The 26035-nt window shown below is 30.9% G+C and overlaps 1 protein-coding gene across 1 annotated transcript; it reads left to right on the top strand.

Annotated features, from left to right (window-relative positions):
* Positions 1-12: 12 nt before the first annotated feature.
* LOC143062671 (uncharacterized) lies at positions 13-25747 on the top strand. Its single transcript, XM_076234401.1, has 16 exons — positions 13-178; positions 790-980; positions 1785-1951; positions 3558-3665; positions 3954-4041; positions 5603-5773; positions 6868-8029; positions 8383-8466; positions 10070-10453; positions 12178-12263; positions 12942-13009; positions 13523-13647; positions 14858-14949; positions 17869-17943; positions 18857-18927; positions 20615-25747. Exons 1-16 carry the CDS (start codon positions 101-103, stop codon positions 20755-20757), a joined length of 3093 nt encoding a protein of 1030 aa, XP_076090516.1. The 5' UTR covers positions 13-100; the 3' UTR covers positions 20758-25747.
* Positions 25748-26035: the final 288 nt, after the last annotated feature.

Here is a 26035-nt window from a genome sequence, read left to right as displayed (position 1 = left end):
TACAAATACGACTTGAAACCATTGTAAACAATATGGCTGCCTTCTACTAATTATTTTTATAACTTTTCCTTTTATAATGTCATTGATAACAGGCAAATAAATGGATGACTTAGCCGATCCGTACAGTAGTGATGAATATGGGGCTGAAGCAGAGCAATCAAGAAAAGCTAATTCTACTGTAATTGTTTGAAACTAAAGAAAATTGTTTATTTTTGCTTAGCTGCGGAACCGTAGCTCTTAGGCCTAAGAGCAGCTAATTTTTGCTAAGACCTATGATTATGGCTATACTCAGGCTATAGGCTTGTCTAAATAGTTATGACATTCAAGTCTATTTTTATTTTTTTTCTGTGACCCCTCACAGAAAAAAAAATAGCCTTGCAAGACATCATTATTATTCAGACTAGCTATAGCCTATAGACTATCCTATACACCCTTATGAAAAGATCTGGATCTGCCACTGCATATCCCACTGCATATCCCATTTGTATATATGCATGATATATATTTTCCTAAGACAATTAGCATGATTGGTGATCTGTAAATTTCAAAATTGAAAAATATCATCAAAAGATGTCATGATTATGTAGACTTGGTCTATACTATGTTCTATCACTTTTGTTGATCTCATTTAATCTAATGATCCTGAATTATAATTAAGGTATGTTCACACTGAGTGAGTGAAACATATTCAGATTCAGGATTTGTCATTACATTGTCTGTCTTTATCAGTTGTGAATGCTTTTATATACAATAATACAATGTTTATGTACCAACATGTTTTTTTTTTAGAAGTGGCTGAAATCATCAAATGTATCACTAAACCATCTCCAGCAGGTCAAACCAATGTCTGTGTATAACTTTGGATTGGCAAATAAAAAGGACCTGAAAGCTACCAATTTAACATCACAGAGAAGTAACAGTTTTACCAACCTAGTGCCAGAACCTGTAATACAATCTGTTAGTTCTCAGAGAACTGCCTGGTAATATACATGTATTTAAGATTCTATGAAAGTACATTATTTTATGGAATTCTGATTTTATTTTTTTGTGGAGGGGAAGGCAGTATCTTGCCTCGAAGAAATCAAAGAAGGAGAATATAAAATAGTTGTTGAAATGATGGGTGCATATAAAACAAATGTAATTAATATGGCAAGTTAGATATAGGAAGATGTGGTATGAGTGCCAATGACAAATGAATGAGACAACTCTCAATCCAAGTCACAATTTATAAAAGTAAACCATTATAGGTCAAAGTACGGTCTTCAACAAAGAGCCTTGCATTGGCTCACACCAAACAGGAAGCTATAAAGGGCCCCTAAAAATTACTAACTTAAAACCATTCAAACTGGAAAACCAAGTCTAATCTATATATAAAAAAAAGCAAGAACGAGAAACACTTATGAACCACAACAACAAACGACAACTACTGATCATCAGTTATATTTAAAAAAAAAACAAAAAAAAAACATTTATAATAATCAGTGAATGTCAATCTATTAACATTTTCAAAGATAAAAAGCCTGAAAATACTAAGTGGACATTCAAAACACATAAATTGAAAAAAAACTGACAACTCCATCATTTATTTACTGACAAGGGATGTAATTTTCAGAATCTCACTTGACACATCTGATTTCATTTATCATATGATATTTTAGCATTTGTAGATCTGTAAATGAAACTTTGTGTTACTCTTAAAGAAATATTTAATTTAGATAAATATGTTTAGCATCATGATGAGTAACCAGGTGAGTCATTACAAGACATGGGAATCTTTATTTCAGGGGAAGTAATGCATCCATACCTGACCTTCTTAAAGCCAACACAAAAGCATCATCAAGGCCATCAAGTGCTAAAACATCAGCTAGGAAACATCACCCTCCTACTGGTAAAAAACAACGCCCTCAAAGTGCTAAAGAAGAATGTGTCCAACATTCGCCAGGCATTGCAGGTTGGTAGTTAATGTTTTAGTATTCTCCCATTAATTTTTTATAGTTACACCAAGCTTTTGATGTTATTTTTTTGCACAAGCAATATATGACCATATCATCTGGACCTTATTTTTATGTGTTTTGTAAACATATTCAAATAGCTTCCTGGTAAACAGAGAAATTAAATATCATTTCTAGAAATTGTAGCATCACATTGACATTCAAGCAATATAACATAAGATTATTATGATGGTAAAAGGCTCTAGGGAGACACTACATGTAAATAGATTTACACAATAGCAACTATAAAGAGGGAGGATGGACATGCTCTATGCAGCCAAATTGATCCAAAAATTAAGCTTTTTTCAAACTATCAGTTGTCTTGAATTTTTGCAGTTTTTATAGAGTCTGCAACTTTTGTCGCAGAAAGCTCGACATACTTTGTATATAGATGCTCATGATACGAAGTTTCGGTCAGTCACATGTCTAATGTCCTTGACCTCATTTTCATGGTTCAGTGACTACTTGAAAAAAAGTTAAGATTTTTTGTAAAGTTAAATTCTCTCTTATTATAAGTAATAGGATAACTATATTTGGTATGTGCGTAACTTGCAAGGTCATCATGCCCGTCAGACAGTTTTCACCTCAACCTCATTTCATGGATCAGTGAACAAGGTTAAGTTTTGGTGGTCAAGTCCATATCTCAGATACTATAAGCAATAGGTCTAGTATATTCGGTGTATGGAAGGACTGTAAGGTGTACATGTCCAACTGGCAGGTGTCATCTGACCTTGACTTCATTTTCATGGTTCAGTGGTTATAGTTTAGTTTTTGTGTTTTGGTCTGTTTTTCTTATACAGTATGCAATAGGTCTACTATATTTGGTGTATGGAATGATTGTAAGGTGTACATGTCTAGCTGGCAGGTGTCAGCTGACCTTGACCTCATTTTCATTGTTCAGTGGTCAAAGTTAAGTTTTTGAGTTTTGGTCTGTTTTTCTAATACTGTATGCAATAGGTCAACTATATTTGGTGTATGGAAATATTTTATGATCTTTATGTCAGTGACACAGGTTTTATTTGACCTTGACCCCATTTTCATGGTTCATTGCTCAGTTTAGTTTTTGTGTTATGGTCTGTTTTTCTTAAACTATCAGCAATAGGTCAACTATATGTTGTATGGAAGAATTGTTAGATGTACATGTCTGCCTGGCATGGTTCATCTGACCTTAATCTTATTTTCATGGTTCATTAGTCAATGTTCAGTTTTCTTGGTTAATGTTAAGTTTATGTGACAGTTGTAATAAATCTTTATATTTAGGACTATCAACATAATATCAATGATTTGTAATGAAGGCAAGACAGTTCAGCATGTGCACTCTTACATGTGTTTTTAAATATAAACTGTTTAGGAGTTATACAGCCATTAAATTATAGGTTAATAGAGTAAGATAGTAAAATTTTTACTATTTGACTCAGAAATGTTGAAATCCTTGATACTAATTTTAACACAACTATTGCTTTAAACAATATTCACACAGGAAGTTTATTTTAGGTTTAAATCTATTTATTTACTGCCCACAATTTATGACGTGTGTTTACTGAGCTTAGCATAATGTTATTTCAGTAAAAGGAGCAAAATTTGATCCAACAGGGAGACCACCAAAAGCCTTTTCAGCTACAACGGGATGGATTGGACCTCCAGCTGGCATGAAATTTTCAGACTCAAATCAAGGTAAAATATACGTGCACAAGTTTCATAGTGTAAAATAAAAGGCATAAATTAATTTTGAAACTTTTCATTGAATATTTTTAATACGTTTCTCAGGTTTATGTCTTTATATATTGGTATGCACAGGATAAACTGATCCTTGATAACATTCATTCAATTATATTTACCGTATTTTGATTTCAATGAAAGAAAAAAAAGAACTTGCTCTAATTTAGTTTTAAGACACCTTTGTTATTTAATTGCAGATCAAGTTGGGTTTTTAACACATTGATAAACAATTTTTAATTGTAGAATTGTTAAAGTCTAATACAGCTAGAAAAACACCTCCGGCACCAGCAGGCACACCTAGACTTCATATTGATGTAGATTTGCAAAGCAAGTTAGTAATTCTCGAAAACAGTTGGCTAAATATTGATGACAGATCTGACAACAAAATAAAATATTATTGAAATTTATTTTACACAGAAGTTTGATGGAATTTATTTTTCTATGTTATTTCTGTTCAAATCCTTCTTTGCTTGTCCTACTCTTTCACTAAATGTTACACAATCATCAATCTATCCTAAGTTAAATAATAAAGAATAGAAAGAAAGGTTATCGGTCTCATCCAAGTGCTCCTAAACAGGAGGGAATTACGAAAGAAGAAGTATGGGGTATTCCATCCATGACACAAAATCAGTACATGCATATAGCAAAATACACAAAACCAAAGGAAGAGCTCATTTATTGGTAACTCCACAACTTTATATGAATTTTGAAGAACAAAGCCATGGAGTAATATCAATAGAATGAATAAAGGAAAGAAATCAACATTTACTGTCATGATTTATTTCTCCTTAAACTATCAAAGTGATTAAATTTATGAGAAAAATGACATTTTTACCATCATTAACATCTAGTCATCATGCTGACACATTAATAATATTCAATTTCATTTTGTTTTGTTTGGTTGCTGACACATTTATAATATTCAATTTCATTTTGTGTTGTTTGGTTGCTGACACATTAATAATATTCAATTTCATTTTGTGTTGTTTGGTTGCTGACACATTAATAATATTCAATTTCATCTTGTGTTGTTTGGTTGCTGACACATTAATAATATTCAATTTCATTTTGTGTTGTTTGGTTGCTGACACATTAATAATATTCAAATTCATTTTGTGTTGTTTGGTTGCTGACACATTAATAATATTCAATTTCATTTTGTGTTGTTTGGTTGCTGACACATTAATAATATTCAATTTCATTTTGTGTTGTTTGGTTGCTGACACATTAATAATATTCAATTTCATTTTGTGTTGTTTGGTTGCTGACACATTAATAATATTCAAATTCATTTTGTGTTGTTTGGTTGCTGACACATTAATAATATTCAAATTCATTTTGTGTTGTTTGGTTGCTGACACATTAATAATATTCAAATTCATTTTGTGTTGTTTGGTTGCTGACACATTAATAATATTCAATTTCATTTTGTGTTGTTTGGTTGCTGACACATTAATAATATTCAATTTCATCTTGTGTTGTTTGGTTGCTGACACATTAATAATATTCAATTTCATTTTGTGTTGTTTGGTTGCTGACACATTAATAATATTCAATTTCATTTTGTGTTGTTTGGTTGCTGACACATTAATAATATTCAATTTCATCTTGTGTTGTTTGGTTGCTGACACATTAATAATATTCAAATTCATTTTGTGTTGTTTGGTTGCTGACACATTAATAATATTCAATTTCATTTTGTGTTGTTTGGTTGCTGACACATTAATAATATTCAATTTCATTTTGTGTTGTTTGGTTGCTGACACATTTATAATATTCAATTTCATTTTGTGTTGTTTGGTTGCTGACACATTTATAATATTCAAATTCATTTTATGTTGTTTGGTTGCTGCCTGTTTTATTCATATTACATATCATTATTTGATTGTCAGTACCACTGATGATGTTGCTAATTCTCCAAGACTCAGGTACACCCATGCTGAGTCTCCTAGGACACCTACACCTCCACTACATGTACCCCCAGCACCAATACATCTTATGTTACCAACAATGTATGATGAAGAAGATGAAGACGAAGATGAGGATGAGCTTGACACAGAGAGGTACAAATTTGATAGTAATAAAATACAATGGATAAGATGCACTCTAATTTCTAGCCACTGGTTGGTTAGCCATTTTTCTTTCAAATTGCTATCAATTTTGAGCTCACCTAGACTGACACTCCAGATGAGCTATTGATTTCTATTGTTAACTTTTTCAAAAATCTTTTCCTTTGAAAGTATTGAACAGATTTGAACCAAACTTTGTCAATATTCCTTGAAGATTTTTATTCATCAGCAAACATGACCACCATTGCAAAACATACTGTAAATTCAGAAATTATTACAAGGTTTTTAGTAATTCCAATAATGCAACTTAGTTGGTATCGCAATGATACATACTTTCATTATAATATTTGATGCATATATCTGTATGCAGCTTTTCCTGAAATCGCAATTAATAATCTCGCATTATATCCATTCTTCCAATAATAAATGCACATTAATTAATGCACACAATAATTTCTGAATTTACAGACTAGAACAGTGGGATGAATATTAATCAGGTTGAGATCAATTTATTTCAATCTTTCATAAGAATTTGACAGCACATTTAGAAGTGTTTGCCTCATGAAATATTAATTTTAGCAAATTAACTCAAAACTATAGGCTCTTATAGTTGAAAAAGGTAAAATTCAGAAATGTTTTACTGAACAGTATACCTATCAATTTACCATGACAATTTCAGGAAAAAAACTATTCTTGTATAAGATCAAGAGGAAAAGTATTGAATTACAAATAAAAACAGTGGATGGGTATCAATATCTATGAAAAAAATCAAAATCTCTGAACTTTTTGTGATATTTTATGGTTTGTCTCATTTTAAAGTGGTTGTGTCTGTGAAAATGAAAAGATCAATATAAAAAAATGATAAAATGTTAAGTATTTAATCTTTATGTTTAAAGCATAGTATAAAATCTGGTAAAATTGGTAGTACCAATTTGGTAACCATAAATTTCAGAGTGAATTTAATATTGATGGTTTTCTGAATGGATATAATTTTTGTTTTGCTGGTTTTCAGAATGTATTTATGGTTGACTAGTTTTCAGAATGTATTTATGGTTGACTGGTTTTCAAAATGTATTCATGTTTTGCAGGTTATTAACCATGGCAGAAGAACACATACATGCTGATAAGAAATCTGAATCTATCAATGACTTCATAGAGACCGTGTCGTCTGCTAACCATTGTGTAAATGACTTGCCTGGATACACATTTACCCATGTAAATGGTCTAACTTCAAAGGAAAGCAAACTGGAGATTCATGCTAACGGTGAAAGTGATGTGGTCTCATGGGAGAAGGAGGATGTCAATGATTCATATGATTATTCTGATTCTGAATATTCAGGACAAGTTACTAATACCCCAAGAAGTGAGTTTGACTCATACCAACCCCATCCTCTAGAGAAAGTCTCAGTAAAATTCAGTGAAGATAGAAACGTTACTATTGACATTACTCCAAGAAATGCTGGTCATAAGGTATCAGAATTAAGTAGAAAGAAACCAGAGAAAATTCTAGAAACGGAAGAGCTTCAATCAGTTTTGTCTGTTTCAAGTGCTAATACACAAGAAGTTCCTGTGAGTTCACGCAATAAGACAGTCTCATTAACTGAAATGAAGCATGAATCAAAAACAACGAGAACTTTGGCTAACAATAAAAGTTATACAAGATCAGAAAAACCAAAAAATGATAATCTGGAATTCAACTTCAACTCTAATGATCATAAAAAGTGTGATAAAAGTTTAAGCAATAGACCAGCATCAGCATCAAGTAATAGACCAACTACGCCATTAAGTTCTGTCACAGTTGCATACTGTGATTTGGATAACGCCAAAAAGAGAAAGCGTTACCGTGGACTGAAAAGTGAGAAAGACGTAATAACTTTAGTTCAGCAGATGCAAGTTTCAGACAGTGATGAGGAAAAACAACAGGAAGTTATTACGCCAGATAAATTAGATCCTTGGATGACAACAAAAACCACATCACAACCTTCAAAAAATTACTATGAGCTCTCACGCCAAGTAAATCAGTCGAATGTTAAAGCACAGAAAAAGGAGAAACTTAACTCTCAGTTGGTAACTGGATCTCCTCTTGTTAAAACAATCAAAACAATAGAATTGGATGAATCTGGCAATGATATGAAAGAAACAAAAGTTCAAAGTAATATTGATAAACAAACAAATGAATTATATGAAAAAGATAGACAGCTAAGGGAGGCAACTAGAGTTAGATCAAAACCTAGACCTGTTAGTGAAATGGTAAGATTTATAGTATTTTTTCAATGCATGCAATGTAAATATTTAAGCAAATATGGTCATACAAGAAAACTGTGTACCTATGGAAAGCAAAAAAAAGATAATTAATTTCACATGCATTTTCATTATAATTATTTGAATTTCACTGGAGTTTTATTTGTATAAAAATGCCTTGTTTTTAAGACATCATAATTTTTGCTAATTGTTGAGTTTATTATAGAAAATGAAAACTTAAATTAAGAATTAGTCCTATGCATTGAAATAAACTTGAGAAACATTTGGATTCATTTGAATCAAATAACTTTATTGCCCTCTTTAGTTGATTTTGTATGTAATGTAAATTGTTTCACTTGTAGATCAACAGAAACCGTAGTGTAAAAAAAGATAATGAAGTCCTTAAGAATGGACACAGTACAAAACCCGAAGAAAGTCTTAAAAAGGTATGGACAGGTATCGATCTCTGTAAGAGACATTGGGAATGTGGTAAGACGTTTAATTTGGAATATTTAACTGGACGGACCAAGTCAGGTTAAACATGTTAAAGGGAAGTAACTCAAAGTTACTTAAACCGTGCCAACATAATTGATGAAGTTACTTTATATTAATGGTTTTTTTCAATCTTTAAGTTATTAGAAAAATAAAATGTATGAATTTTTCAATTATGTCAGTCAAACTATTGAATAAAATATCAAAGTAAATAACACTTTAAAGTAAGATTACATGTATAAGGTTCTAACTCCCTCAGGCAAAGTTGACCTCATATAAATTTACTTTTATTTTTAGATGCTTTTTGGTCACATAAGTTCTATTTAAACATCCTATGCTCACAATTATTCAAGTTTGAGTCTTGATGATGAAGATAAAACCAAAAAATAATTTAAGTGCTATTTTAATTTTATGTATTGGTTTTTTTTTTGGCCAACTCTTCCAAATGATTTTTTGCTACTTTGCTTCTTTTTGTTTATTCTTATTTGAGAAGAAATAAGTTTTTGAATTTTAATTGATATAATTATACAGTCGACTCTGTTATGTCGAAGTCAGCCGGACCAGAAAAATATTTCGAGATACACGTAGTTCGACTCAAACAAACACCGGAAGTTCGACAATCTAAGGGACACAACTCTTGCTTAGCTTGGTAAAGCTAAAATAAATCCGGGTGAATATGGCAAGGGGATCGATATTCTAGTATCAGATCGATGTATTTGTATGTCACAGTCTTTTATTATTGTAATGACATTTTTTTTACTTATTCAATTAAAAAAAAATCCTATGACTTTTCCAAGAGCGTAATTTCCAATCGATAGTTTCGTTATTCAGGTCGGTTATAGCTGACAAAATTGTTTATTCTCGGAAACAAGAGATTTAAGAAAATTTTGATTTCTATTCATTTTGTTTTATCTCACTCTTTCTTTTCAAAAGAAAATATAACAAGATTAAAGACGCCGTTTAAGTAGTTTTTAGGTGATCATCAACGGAAGCCATAATCCTCACTTTATACACACCCAAGCTCATTAGTGTAAATCACAAATTAATTGTTTTGTAAACATTTTAAATACTTGTTCATGAACATTAACAATGTATCACTAATTATTTATAAAAATTCTATAAAAGATAATCTTAGGTAAACACTCATGGAAATAGCATGTCATAAATCAATATAGTGTTCAGTGACCGGAAATTTAATTACACGTGTATTGTCAGATTAACTCTTCAATCCATTTTTAAAAATCCCGGAGGTCATGTTTTGACATATGTGTATTAGTTCGAGATAAAAAATGAATTTTGAATGCTTTTGTTAACCTTGGGACCGTAAATTTAGTTCGACTCAACCGAAATTTCGACTCATCCAATTTTGACTCATCAGGAGTCGAATTACATACTTTTGTATGGAATAAAGTTCGGGACCACGTGAAAACTTCGACTCATCCGAAATTTCGAGTCAACTGAGTTCGAGACAACGAGAGTTAACTGTATTTCAAAAACTCAAATAATTAGTATTTCTAGACTTTTTTGTTATAATGAGCATTTATTTCTTGTTTCAAGGTTCAACGACCATTTTCTGCACCTTCATGGCGAAAACCAACACCAGCATTTAAAGAGAAAAGGCCAACACATGTGACTGAAACAAGTAACCAGACAATTGCTACAGATGTAAATGACAATATAACACAAAACGGAAAATCTCTGAAGACGATGGAGATGGCTTATGAGGAACATACATGTATTGGTTCAGAAACAGATGAGGAAGACAAAATGTCTGAATTAAGTTTTGGTCCTGAATCAGGAAGTGAAAATGAAGCAGATTTGAAAACCTCAAAAGATTTAGAAATCGAAAAAATAATTGAAAGACATTTAGGGAAACCTTCCCAAACTGTGAATTTGTCCCAACCAGAAAGCTTGCCACCAAAAATAAAATCAATTAAGAAGGTAAATGCTCTATTACCATATTGCATATTCCTTTGCTTCTTGCTTAGGCCACTCTAATTAAGAGTATGTTTCTGGTCTCTCAACCAACTCTAATTTAAACGCACTGACCCTATGTTTTTTCAGAAAAAAATATTAATAAAAAAAGGTTAATTTTTGCTATGATTGGAAAATGCTCTTCCCTTAGCATCTCCGGAAACTGTTTGGATTAAATAAATAAGACCTGTTATATTTGAATGTTTTAAGGATTTTAACACTGGTCAATTAAGGTGAGAAATAAAACTGTAGTGTTTTGTTTTACTATATAAATATACTGATCTAAAGGCAAATAAAAACTAACTATTCTACAGCACAGTGGTAGATGTATTGCACATGACCAGGGTGTGCTACAAGAATATATATATTTATGATAAACTGATGTTAATCTTATAACGATAAGCACTTTAAACAACCAACCACTCCACTGAGGAACACTAAGATACTTCATTACAAAGTATGTAAAAGAGGAAACAAGAAAATTTGTAATATATTTTTAATATTAAGCATTTAAATCAAACTTGATTACTGTAAAATATTTATTGACTTTTTGTCGAGCCTGCGACTTAAAAGCTTTATATTTTAGAAAGTGAAAGACCTGAGTGCTTCATACTTAAAGTAACTTTGTATATAGATGTATCATGTTACAAAGTTTCTGTCAGTCACATGTCCAATGTCCTTGACCTCATTTTCATGGTTCAGTGACTACTTGAAAAATAAGTTAAGATTTTTTGTAATGTTAAATTCTCTCTTATTATATGTAATAGGATAACTGTATTTTGTATGTTCGTACGTGCAAGGTCCTCATGCCCGTCAGACAGTTTTCACTTGACCTCGACTTCATTTCATGGATCATTGAATAAGGTTAAGTTTTGGTGGTCAAGTCCTATCTCAGATACTAAAAGCAATAGGTCTAGTATATTCGTTGTATGGAAGGGGTTAAGGTGTACATGTCCAACTGACAGGTGTCTTCTGACCTTGACCTCATTTTCATGGTTCAGTGGTTATAGTTAAGTTTTTGTGTTTTGGTCTGGTTTTCCTATACTGTATGCAATAGGTCTTCTATATTTGGTGTATGGAATGATTATAAGGTGAACATGACTAGCCGACAGGTGTCATCTGACCTTGACCTCATTTTCATGGTTCAGCGGTCAAAGTTAAGTTTTTGAGTTTTGTTCTATTTTTCTAGTACTATATGCAATAGGTCAACTATATTTGGTGTATGGAAATATTTTATGATCTATATGTCAGTGGCACAGGTTTATTTTACCTTGAACTCATTTTCACGGTTCATTGCTTAGTGTAAAGTTTTTGTGTTTTGATCTGTCTTTCTTAAACTATAAGCAATGGGTCAACTTTATTTGTTGAATGGAAGAATTGTTAGCTGTACATGCCTGTCTGGCATGATTTATATGACCTTGACCTCATTTTCACTGTTCATTGGTCAATGTTTAGTTTTCTTGGTTAATGTTAAGTTTATGTAACAGTTGTAATAAAGATTTATACTTAGGACTATCAACATAATATCAATGATTAGCAAAGAAGGCAAGACATTTCAGCATGTGCACTCTTGTTTTTCTAGTGAATAATAAAAAATCCCATACTACTCTTCCTTTATAAAGACAAATCACTTCATAATATATGTTATATCAGCTTAATCATTGTAATTCAAATTTTTAATTTTGTTGTAGCCACTTAAATCTTTATCGGAAAAAACAAGTCCTGGGAAAAGATCAACTGCTCATTCACATGGTCACTGTAATTGTCCAAAAGACAGGTAAAATGTGATTGCATATGGATTTTGCTATTGTCCTTTAAAAGTACTATAAGCATGATTAAATAAGCTCAAACATAGATAAAAAGGAATTATTTATAGCAATAGATCAGTTTCTTACTGAATATGTATGTAGCAAAATTTTCTCTGTCATTTTAAAAGACAGCATTTTATTTTTAAAATTTGTATTAATACCTCTGCTGCTAGGCAAAGGAGGCATTTAGGTTTACCCTTCTCAATCTGTTTATCTGTTCTTACATACATTCTAAACTTAGTTTACATTCCCTTAATACTTTATATTGCCTCAACCAAATGTTCTGAAACTTATACACAATGTTAATTACAACCAAACACAGACCAAGTTCGGTGGTGTCAGTTCCAATGTAGAGTTATGTCCCTTTATAAAGCAAAAAAAATGCTGAGTTCAATGTCAATAGGTTTGAATTAGTGCATTTACTCTTGTAAATTTACAAGCAGGGTCAAGTGTGTCCCTTGACATGTTTTCTTTTATTTTGATATGAAATATCCTAATTATCATCTTATATTTTGATATATAGATTTTTAAACAGAGATGCAAACAGATTTTTGTTAATGAAAATAATGATGTTTAATACTATCAAATATACTTCTATTTTAATCTGCTAAAGCCACTACTGTATATATTTTCATATATATTTGCAGTAAAGAAAAAAGTAAAAAAGTCAGCACACAAACAGTACAGCTACCTAACAATGATAAACTGTCCAATAGTAAGTAATGCTCAAGTTTAAAAAATGCAGACAGTGTTGTATCTCAATGTATTTTGTTTTCTATCGAATGATAAAATATGAATAAAACAAGAAGCACATCAATCCTGCTTTGAATGTGTATCATATGTCATGTTCTAAATCCATGTGAATCTCAACTTCTTAACATAAAATAATAAATCAAATAAACAGAGACAAGACAAGCAATGATCTGCCATCAACACTAAATTCTTCAAAGGACAATAAGAACCTAAAAGATATAAACAAATTTAACCACTGGCAAGGCTCTTGACTTGGGACAGGCTTATTACTATTTTGTTTTGCAGTGGTCAGTTTTTTTGGTGGAGGAAACTTAGAAACCATGATTAAAAAATCAATCATTGGTGATAATATATATTATACATGTATGTATAGTTATACAATTGATATAAACTTGTTTATCACATTGACCTCTTGACCCACAAGGTCAATCCTTGCTGTGACAGTATAAAATGAATATGTTTTTCTTTTGTCCAGAGGTATATGGTGCCTTTGCAAGAGGGAGGTCAGCTCAACCTTTACGGACAGCCAGTAAATTCAAAGTGACAGAGCGACCAAGAACCGGTAAACCTGTATACATAACCTCCAAAAATCCTAATGATGTAAGAATTTATACAAACACAACAATCTTAGGATATTGATTTTAATGTTATTTTTTTGATAACTAGGAATGTGAACTCTGTCTTTTCTTAACTACATTAGATTTGAAAATATATCTGAATAATGTGTATTGCTTCAAATTGTTTGTTTAACAGCATTAGTTTACATAATCATTAGTTCTTATTTTATATTTTTTTTTAAATTATATATTGAACATTTATGAACATATTCTATTCCGACATGATTTGTAACAAACCTTTCTTAAATTGTTTGTTTATAGAATTAGAAATTATATGGAACTTTTAAAATTCTGGTAAATATTTCACAGTATAACCTGTATTGTCGAACGCTTGGGGACCAGCAAAAAATGTGGGATTAAGCAGGGTGTCGGAATAATCATTTTTTTTCTGCAAGGATAGCGTTATTTTAGGACTAGAAAAATGTGTCAGTTAAAGTAGGATGTTGGAATACTCAGGTTTCGGATTAAGCAGTTTACACTGTAGTATTTTATAAATATAATTCTAACATGACATCCTCCAAACACTTAGAGTACACTAACATGGTAAAATATGAATATATTGTTTGGGCTGTTCTGATCATACTCCCACGTCATATGTTTTTTGTATTAATGAATTTCCCAACGTAATAGAAGGATGAAGTCAGAATATAAGCATTTTACAGGAAAATATACGCTTTTGAATCCGAAAATCATCACAACAAGGAAACTTAAACAAACTATGATAAAATGTGTTATATAAGCCATTTTTGTATACAAATAAGTACAATTTTCATTTAGATTCATATAAACCTATCTAAAAATGTTATTTATAAATGGTTTTAGCATGTTACTTATTCGGTTTTCTCCGGGGTTTTTTACGTCAATTTTATAGTGCGTTTATTTATGGGAACGGCAAATAATGCCTTCACCTAGAGCGCTTCGATCCAAAACATTTGCTGTATTTGTCCTATTAGAATTGAAATAATTCATGGGGGCTTGAATATATTGCTCAGGGTAAAATATTTGTCATAAAGGGCCAACCCATGGTAAAATCAAGATATATTCCAGCCTACATGAATTATTTCTTAATTAAATTTCTAGTCTGTATGATGGTTTTGAAATTGGCAGCTAATAACTCTTTGAATGTTTCAGTCTGTCAGTCAATCTATGTAAAAAAAAATTGAGCTTATCATATTTTGAATTGATTGTTACAGGATTTTGATACTGAAGAAAATCTTGAATGCCAGCAACTTCAGGCCAAATTGGCTTCAAATGGTGTAAATATAAAGGCAGAAACATTAGAAAGGTAAGTCACTAGAGTGTATAGTGATGATTCCTTCCTTTGTAAGGTCATATAAAATGATACAGTAAAACCTGTATAAACCGGCCAGCTATGGGACCAAGAAAATAGGCCGGTTTGGACAGTGGGTCGGTTTATTCAGGTTTTCTGATTTACCGGAAGTGTAGGAATGTACGTCGGATTTTTATAATGCAATGTTCTAATCCAATTAAAAACTATATAAACATGTAATAACAAAAATGCTGAAAATAAATGTATTTAATAAAGTTTAAATCATGATATGTGTACAATTATTTTAACATAAACAGGTCAAGTGTTCCCTGCTTTTTGACCATTTTGCTACGAACTATAGTGTCTTCTATCATAGTTTTCATTGGCATAAGAAATTTTAATATTCGGTCATCTTTCAAATTTGAAAAGTTAATCATATATCTAATGTTTTTCAACACGTCCTCGTACGAGAAATCGGCACCAGGAGCATCCATTTCAGGCTCGTCAACTTCACTCTCGCTATCACTCGTTTCATTGGCGTCATGCTCGCGTTCTTTAAATTGTTCAACCAAAGTTTTTTCCCAGTCTCCGTCAAATGTTTCCTCCGTAGGCATAGCTTCCTCAATAGCGAGCATTTCATCGAACGAAATATCATCATTGCCGCAAAATTGTCGTACCATCCCCATTAATTCCGAAAGTGGAATGTCATCATCCGTGTCTTCTTCATTGTCAGGGTCAACATTTTCATCGGGGTTCACAACGGGGAATCCAGCATTACGGAAACATGATGCGATTGTTGATTCTTTCGTATCACTTCAAGATTTATCAATCCAATGAACAGCATCGAGAACATTAATTTCTTTTGTCAAAGAAGTGTTGTCAGTGCAATTGTCGATCTTTGTTATGACATGTTTTAACATATGCTTCCTGTATCTGGCTTTGAATGCACGAATAATCCCAAGATCTAAAGGCTGAAGTTTAGACGTAGTGTTCGGTGGGAAAAATTTAATCGTCACGTTACTTAGTGTAACTGAATCAGAATGCGATGTTGCATTGTCAAGAAACAATAATATTTTCCTCTTTTTAGATTTCATTTTTTTATTAATCTGCTGTATCCATTCGGTAAAGACGTAAGTTGTCATCTACGCTTTTTTGCTAGATTGCCAAATGACAGGCAAATTGTTAACGTTTATGTTTTTAAAACATCTTGGTTTCTTTGCCTTGCCAATCACTAACGGCGGTAACTTTTCTCCTGTGCTACTGCATGCTAGCATCACTGTTATTCTTTCTTTAGCTAATTTTCCACCTTTGCATGCTTCCCCTTTTTGACCAAGTGTTTTGTCCGGTAATGCTTTGAAGAATAAACCCGTTTCATCTGCGTTAAACACATTTTCAGGTGTGTAATCCCCGACAATATTTTCCAGTTTAGATTTGAAATCATCCACTACACTTTGATCGACATCGGCACTTTCACCACAAACTTTAAAAAAGCCAATCGAAAATTTTGACCGTCAGCTTTCTAACCACCCATTTGATGCCTTAAAATCAGTTAAATCCAGGGTTTCTGCCAATTCTAATGCCTTTTCCTGAATAATTGGACCACTCAACGGAATGTTTTTTGCTCTAGCTTGCTTGAACCACTGAAATACTAAGTCATTTAGCTCTCCGTATTTACTTCCCGTATCATGTCGTTTTCTTGCAGATGTTGTGTTGTCCTCGTAAATCGTTTTATATTCACCACTTCTCTTTAAAATGTCTGAAACAGTTGTCTTGCCAATCCCAAACTGTAATGCAAGATCTTTTTGCGTTGGCTTAGGTGTTTTTTCATATTCCGTTATAAGATCGTACTTTAATTTCAATGTAAGTTCTTTGCGAGACCTTTTCGGCGACGGTGTATTAAGATTGTTATCAAAATCTTTTTTTCTCTTTTTAGGCGTACATAAAGTCTCCATTCTTGTTTTAACTAAATTATTTTAATGACCACTTAATATTGTTTATGAAAACAGTTCACTACAAGAAGTTCACGGTTTAACGCCTCGATAGTTTAATACCCGTAAGGACCCTCTTGTGTAAACAAATTTGTGTTGATAGACATCGATCAATACTTTATCATGATGTACAGTTAAATTAATTAAACAGACCGGTTTTGACAGGTATTTAATAATGCAATTAAGTGTAATGGGACTTCCTAATGAGATCGGAATTCGGAATACACAGGGACTGGTTTATAGAGAGTATTTTTACAAAGGTTATGAAGGGGAAATTTTGGGACTTTAATTTTTGACCGGAATAGACAGGAATCCGGTTTATTCAGGGTCCGGTTTACCCAGGTTTGACTGTATGTGTTTTTCCTTTTCAATCTTGAATAAATAAAGTAGGTAGGAAGGTAGGGATTTTTTTTTATCTTACAATTTTATTTTACATTGTGTCTTTAACCATGCTTATTGAAAAATGACCAAAAAAACTTTTAAGATAGGCTATTTCTAAGCTTAAAATATAAGCTAAGTAGGGAAATAAGAGACACACTTGTTTTTTTTCATTTAGCCTCAATGAAAAAACAAGAAAGCCAACTATAAACACTTCAGACATGTTATATTAATTGTAAAGTTCAAACCTTCGAAAGAATTTTAACATAATTTTTGAACTGCCATCTCTAATTTCAAGTTTTCCCTAGTACATTGTATATTATAACACCCTACTTCTTCATATGTAATCAACAACTAGAAATAATACTGTCATCATAGAAAATGGGCCTTATTATAAATGTATCAAGTTGCAATTTTTGCAATAATTAAAATATCCTAAATATTTTCTGAATTTATTGTAATTGTTATAACAATTTTGGTTAAAGGTACAATGTAATTGAAATGTCAAAACCTGTGGAAAGCATTTCAAAATAGATTAACATGTAAGTTTTTGTTGTTGTATTTTCAGGGCTTTATATCCTCCATCAGGGAGGACATGTCATTATGAAGTGAATGCAACACTACCTAAGAATTCTTCATCAAAGTAAGTTGGGACAAATACTTTTGTTACAAGCCTAAAACGTTAACAATTTATGACAGTTTTGCTTTTTGATAATTGAAAAATGATGACTTTTGTGATTAACAATAATACCAAAAATTAAACACCTTATCATAACCTTTGGTATGACATTTTTAGAAAGAAAAATTAAAATCTTTTTATGTGCATACTGGTATACTTTAGTTAGAGTAGATAAATGTTTACATCAGTTATGCTTTGTAAAAGATAGGTTTCAAATGAAATTATTTGAGTTTAAGTTATTTTCCTTGGTCACCATTTTTAGACAGTTGATATTTTTTTTTATTTATAACCACATTGAAACAGGAGATATACACAAGCCTGATATATTAGAACCTTTTTAGATCACTGTAATGAATCAATCAAGGCTAAAAGGAAATTTAATTGTTCTGAAAAAACTCTTTCTGAAGAGAAGCAGTCAGTATAATATGTTTAATTTGGCTGATTTCAAAATGAAATTATGTACTAAAAACTTCAACATGACAACAAAAGGGAAGTAACTTCTGTTTAAATTGTGTCAATTGAATAATATTGAGAATGGAAATGGGGAATGTGTCAGAGACAACAACCCGATGAAACCTATCAATAGCCAGTTTCAGCAATGCTTTTTTACCTTTCATATTAAATGATATACAATAAGCTGGGTTAATTCAATGCTTACAATAAATATAGAAAAATTCTATGACACAAACATACTCATATTTATGACAGCCTCAACTCTCAACCTAGGTCTCTATCTTATCAGAAAACTTCTTTAACAGACTTTGAAAACTAGAAGTCATCGCAAAAAAAAGCTAACAGTATCTTTACCAAAATTTTGTAAAAAAAAGGTTTATTTAAGATTTTATGGATTGATCTAAAATTATGAATATATTTTCAGCTTACTTAGTCACCCTAAAGAATGGTTACCTATAGAATATAGACAGCTGAGACTTGCTGAAAGGGCTCTAAGTAAGTTTTATAGACTATGAGGAAAAATAAGTTTTACATTTTTACTCAGGGGCTAACATAGAACAGGCATCAAACAGCTTTTTTTGTAAACACGAATATGATAATGGAGTTTTTGAGTATTACCTGTTATAAATTAAGATTGGATGATTTAGAGTACTTTTATTAGCATAAATGAATTTAGTATAAGATGTGGTATGATTGCCAATTTGAGATAACTCTCCACAAGAGATAAGCATATCTTCACTAAACTTTACACAGTGTATGGGAAAACAAGCTGCCTTTCTAGATATATTAATTTTGATTAGACATTTTGACAAGATTGCTAAAAAAAATAATTAAACAATTTTTTTGAACATACATGTACATGTATGTCTTAATGACTCAAGACAAACTACTTTTCAATATTAAGATTAATTGTTCCTGAGTGGTGTCCCTTTAATTATTAAAAAATAATAGATTTGAACATTTATATTATATTTTGTGATAACATTGATTCAGTACTGAAATTCCATCTATTTAAAAAGATACTTAAAGTAGAAGATAGGCATATCATACACATATGGTGAAAGTTGAATGCAGTTATGGATAAAATTATATTATGGAGCATTAAGCAGATTTTTTTTTATTAAAATCTATAATACCTTGTTGGATCATTGGGGTTTCTTGGTGTTGGAACCCTTTTTTGTTAAAATAAGTGCCTTTGAATGGGGACATATGGTTGGATCCTCCTTTATCCTAGGTTAGAACCCCCTTTTAAAAATGGCTGAATGCCCCCTGAAATATGACAAAGATTTTAAAGCCAGTGAAATATGTATAGCATAAACTAAGTTAGCATTATCTATCTGATGTCATCTTGATTTATTTTTGTGACTTTTTGATAATATCTAAATTATTTGATGTAATAAATGTATCAACTTTTATTATAAATGTATTTTGTGATTAAGATTTAAAAATTGAATATTTTATCAGAATTCGAGTAGCAGTCTGTACATACAATAGTATGCAAATGTAACATATACCAAAGAAATTAATAAGACAAAATTTTAACATTATCATATTCAGATATAGTTAATAATAATTCTTATATGATTTGCAAATAAGGGAATAAATTGATATGATTGGCCGAGAGGACTTACGGTAGTTGATGTTGACGTTGGTTATTTTTCAATAGACGACGTTGACCGAACTTCTTTTCGTACCCAAGGTATACAAGATGGCCGCAATAATAATACTGACGTTAATAAAATTTACTTTCTTTGCAAGTTAATCGTGAAATTCAATAATACACAAAAACATTCGTTTAAATGATAATAAGAGTTTTTGCAGTTTATTATTATCAGATAGAAAATTTCATTGAGTACATATTTTTTGGCCAACCAACAAATATATTCATGCACCAGGCCTATGCAATGCCATAAATATACAATTTACGTGTGATAGAGGTAACAAGTGTATAATATATATATTCATAATCTCATACCTTAAAGAATTATAAGGATTAAACGCCATTTTAAGGAATTTATTGGTGTATAAACTGGACCAAGTCACTCACAAACATATCATAAAAGTCCGAAACTTTTATTTGTTTGTGATTGAATTGGTCAAGTTTATTCACCAATAAATTCTTTTAAAAAGGTGTTTAATCCTATAATATCCTGTGACTAACACTTAAAATTACCAATTGTAGACAGAGCTAATGAAATAATGTACAAACAGAGAGTGGCAGAAGACAGAAAAGCTAGGCTAGGAGAACTTGCAAAGAAAAAAATTAAGGGAAAGAAAAAAGGAAAGAGTAAAGGAAAAAAGACAGAAGACAGTAAAACAAAATAGTTGGGCATATTAAGGAAAGGGAGATTTTTACATATCAGTGAAAATGAATGGATGCAGAAATAAGATGAATGAGACATTGAAGATTGTGAAATATCTGGCATTTTCTCAGTACTTTTGTATTTATATTATAAATTTCAAGTAATAAAAAAAAAATCCAATATACAAAAAGGTAGACTTCATAGACAATGTTTTAGATTTAAATGGTGAGAGTTAATTATATTTTTTTCATTCAATAGACAGGTCAGGGTTTAAATATGCAATTTAATCATTCCCTCAATTGGATACTATGCAAAATTGCATTGACGCTATACATTTTAAGTATTTAGATTTTAGAATCTGTGGTTCTATTTAGATTTTCTTATAATTATGAATCTGTTCATTAGCCTATGGAGTTAAATGTGTCATGTTTCCAATTTACTTTATGTATCAAATCTATGAAAAAAATTATACATGTATTCACAAATCTGAAACGGTTTTCTTGATCCATTGAAATTTTGAAGAAGAAAGATTTTTGCTGTTATTTTAAATTTTCACAAGTAATTGAAAAAGTTTCGTATTCTTATATAAAGCATCAAAAAACTTTCTACCTATTACAAATTAGGCTGTGAAAGGAGATCCTGTGCTGAATTTTTTTAAATGATGATTCAAAGGTGGTGTTCTTGTATTTAGGCGCTTTATTTTTTGTTAATTTTTCTGTTTGAATGATTGCTGACTAGATAAGATGCCTTTATTGGTTTGCCATATTGAATATCTTGATGTAACAAAGATTGTTTAGTGCTATGCACTATAAACTTTAGATTTTATGTTGAAAAATTATTCATATATCCGTCCATCATATGTTCAGTATTATTTTCACAGTTTTTAATTGTCCTAGAAAAATGATTTATGTCTTTCTATGTAAGTTTGTCCCAATTATAGAAAAAAACATTCCATTTACTGATGCTGAATTGTGATGACTTGTTGATTTTATGTTGATCTTAGTATATTTTGTATATACATGAATATATATGTCGTGTACAAGTTGCGATTTTGTATATGTTATAATTTGTACAATGCAAAAATACAAGTTATAACATGTACAAAAGTACCGTACCTCATACATGTTATAACATTTTGGCATTGTACAAATTATAACATGTACAATATTTTTAACTTGTACAAAATTGCAACTTGTACACGACATATGTATATGTACTGTGGATTCATTATTATTGGCTGGACACCATTTTTTGTGGATTTCATAGATAATGAACATGAATTTAAATGTACAAAGAAATACCATTATTTTTATAAGCTGGTATGCAGACTTTGATCAAGACTATGATATTAAATATCTAGGAAAATGTAATTTTTCATCCATCCACGAAAACTGATACCAACCAAAAACTAGTGAATCATTGTATATAATTTATGAAGGTAAGCATAACCGATGCATTCCTTTGACGTACAAAAATTCACTCTTCTACAATTGTAATCAAAATAAACAATGCAACCCTAGAAAAAAAACCTTTAAGTTGTGTGATATGTTACAAAATGTAATTGTGCTAAATTGTCTGTTTATGAGAGAAGTATTGAATTTAGTAGCCGAAATTTAACAGTACATTATATTGTAAGTTATGGAATTGTCTCTATTTATATGCAATTTGACAGTGCATTCTATACAAATTTTATTTCTTGTGAATATAATTTTATTGGAAATTGTTTTATAATGAATTCTAATGTCCTGTAGTATGATTTAAAAAATATCAACAATAAAAGCATGTAGACTTTTAAATCCTATACAACTTTTTACATGATGATTGAATGAAATGGGACTTAAAAGTTATGTTCAATTGTGTATTTTAGTCTGTGTTCATATATATGTTTGTGCAGTTGTGTTAAGTGTTCACCTAATATCTGTCTCATATATGTTAAAATAATGTTGTGATCCATATAAAATGTATATGCAAGTTATTAATTTTTCAAAAAGAAACAAAAAGACATTCACCAAATATTCAAGAGACTAATATCTTCTTTTAGTTTAATTTTCGGTTTACATTATATTTTTATGCCCCACCTACGATAGTAGAGGGGCATTATGTTTTCTGGTCTGTGCCTCCGTTCGTCCGTTCGTTCGTCCCCCTTCAGGTTAAAGTTTTTGGTCGAGGTAGTTTTTGATGAAGTTGAAGTCCAATCAATTTGAAACTTAGTACACAATGTTCCCTATGATATGATCTTTCTAATTTTAATGTCAAATTAAAGTATTGACCCCAATTTCATGGTCCACTGAACAAAGAAGAAGATAGTGTGAAGCTCAGGTTAAAGTTTTTGGTCAAGGTAGTTTTTGATGAAGTTGAAGTCCAATCAACTTGAAACTTAGTACACATGTTAACTATGATATGATCTTTCTAATTTTAATGCCAAATTAAAGTATTGACCCCAATTTCACGATCCAGTGAACATTTAAAATGATAGTGCGAGTGGGGCATCCGTGTACTATGGACACATTCTTGTTATTGTTAAGACTGATAAAGTGGACACTATCAGTTCAGTAATTATTGCAAGAATTTTATTAATGCAAATAATGTAATTAGGTGAGTATCACAATAATAAGAACTCGATCACATTCTGATATCTGATCCATATATATATATATATATCATAATGCATATGAAATTGCAATAATTAATGTCGCTTTTTCGCCCATTCTTTCAAAAATCAAAATAATAAATACATATGATTATTTCTAAATTTAAAGTATATAGGGTTTTTGTTTGTTATTTGTTTTTTTGTCGAGTGTGTTATGAAAATATTTTTTTAGTATGCCATAATTAGGGATACAAAAATATTTTTACCCATTCATGTTTGTTTTCTATTTTTCAATAAGAAAATTGCAGACACACGATTTTACATTTAAGGGAGTTCGCTTCTCAGTTTCAAAGTAATTAACTTTTCAAGACACAGGTTTATATACATACGGGATTAATAAAGGAATCCAAAGAGCAAAGAAAATATTTAGGTCACCGTGCTTGTTTTCAAGATATTAGCCATTGAAATATTGGTGGGAAAATATTCTCTCTTCACTTTTCATAGCTTCATTGACAAGTTGAAGTTCTGAAAAACTGTTAAAAAGTAATTAAAATTTTATAATGCCTTTACAGATGGCTTATAGTTATACATGTAAAAGATTTACAAAAAGAAAAATGGGGGTCACCGGGCAAATATTTCCAAGGCATTCAAATGGATAAAACCAAAGGATTTCGAAATCTGACAAAAAATCTAACACATGACAAGCCAGCTTCCTTAATTAATATAGATCAAAAGATACCCTATACTTACATATATAGTTTTCTGATCAATAAGAAAATTGTATAGACAGGCCTTAAGTAGATCTTAGGTAACCACAATATTTTAACAAGTGGTTAGTGGATAATTTAATCGAAAGATACCCTATTTTTTTGGTCATAAGAGATGTAAGTCAAAATAGCAAAATAGCATAGACAGGCACTTACAACAAAACATGTAGTAGATATCAGGTAACCAGATTATTGGTAACCGGTAGTTATAGGCACTAAGTAGATATATCAAGTACCAGATTACAAATGTATTAGTAACCAGTAATTATAGGCACTAAGTAGATATCCGGTACCAGATCATTGGTAACCAGGATATAATTAGATGCCAGACAACTTAGGATGGTTACCTGATTATACAGGTAAATTAATGTCTATCAACATATCAAACATCAATTGCTCTTTTTATACACGTCCTTGATTGGTTTCTCTGTTTTTAAACCATTTTTGACATATATTTTTGAATGAAAGTGATCATGTTTGTCTGAGTGAGGATGATATTTGATCACATGTGGGTGTGTATAAACTTTGTAATTGTGTAGGTAAAATAAGAAGAATATTGTTCATTGTTTAATCCAATTATTCAACCCCATCTCATTCGGGTGCACTGGACTCCAATTTTAATTGACTAGGATTTTCAGTTTTCCTATTGATGGTCAGTGGTTTTCTCTAAGCATTCTGGCTTCCTCTACCGATAAAAATTTTGCCATCACGAAATAGCCCAAAAGCTGTGCTGAAAAGTGGGATTAAAACACATCGAAGTCAAAAACCATGTATGCTTTTTGTTCTGAAATTCAAGGGTCTTATAACTGTCAACTTAAGCCTTTGAAGCTAGAGCAGAAATGTTTTCAAAGCTTAATTATTACTAGTATAATGTATGACTATGTTATATGTGTTGCAGGCCATGCTTTTTTTCTGCTTTTATCAAAAAAGGTTTCTCTCTTTTAGATAACAACACAAATAAAATTGAGAATTGAAATGGGAAAGGTCTGATTATCAAATAATGACTTGTAAATAAGGCCATAATTGAAGCTGTTTTGGGGTAATAATTGCACAAAATGCATTTGAAACCTCTTAAATTCTCACTGGCTTAATAGCATAATATTTCAGGCCTTTTCTCCTTTCCTTTTGAGTGTACAAACAGATTATTGTTTTTTACAAACTTTATTGAAAACTTTCACATTTGTTAGTTGGATACAGAAAGTACAGATACCTTATCCTGGCCTTGTCAAACATTAGATTGTACATTTACAGACAAATTAGTGCAGTGAGCTGAACATTCTTCAGAGCCTACAATGTCTATGTCGATTAGAATATTGCCTAAATATATTACAAAATTATTTGTATACATATAAGTGCTTTTTGCTATATCCTGCACTATGTTAAAATCTTACTTACCAAAGTGCATTATATATGTACATGTACATTTACTTCCATAAATATTGCATTGTCAACCTCTTTATAATTATTACTTGCATTTATTTTTTTGTGCATTAGATGGTTGCTGTTTATATTTTACAAGATATATAGTTCATTTTATTAGTAGATATTTTATTTATTTTTATATATATTTATGTTTTTGTTGGTTAGAAGACAACATGGAATAAAATAATTATGAAACAAACTGTGATTCACAAATAAAATTATTTGTTGGAATATTTTTTCTTATCATTTTTCTATCATAGTGTGTATTCATTATTATTCGTTTGGTACCATATATTATGTTTTCATGTTTGTGGGTACAACTGAACCACGAAATTAAATGTTAAACGAATGACAAAACTTTCTATGGGCTTGTATGCAGACTTTGACAAAACCATCCACCAAGTTGCTTTCTCTACTGCTTGTCCCAGTTTCTGAATTGCTGCTCTTTTATGCCGCCAAGTCACTCCAACTGCAGAAAAAACCTCCACACTGACAGTAAAGGGAATCCTCTGCAGCCAACA

The sequence above is a fragment of the Mytilus galloprovincialis genome, chromosome 2 (genome assembly GCF_965363235.1).
Source record: "Mytilus galloprovincialis chromosome 2, xbMytGall1.hap1.1, whole genome shotgun sequence".
NCBI lineage: Eukaryota > Metazoa > Mollusca > Bivalvia > Mytilida > Mytilidae > Mytilus > Mytilus galloprovincialis.
This window is presented reverse-complemented; position numbering and strand designations above follow the sequence as displayed.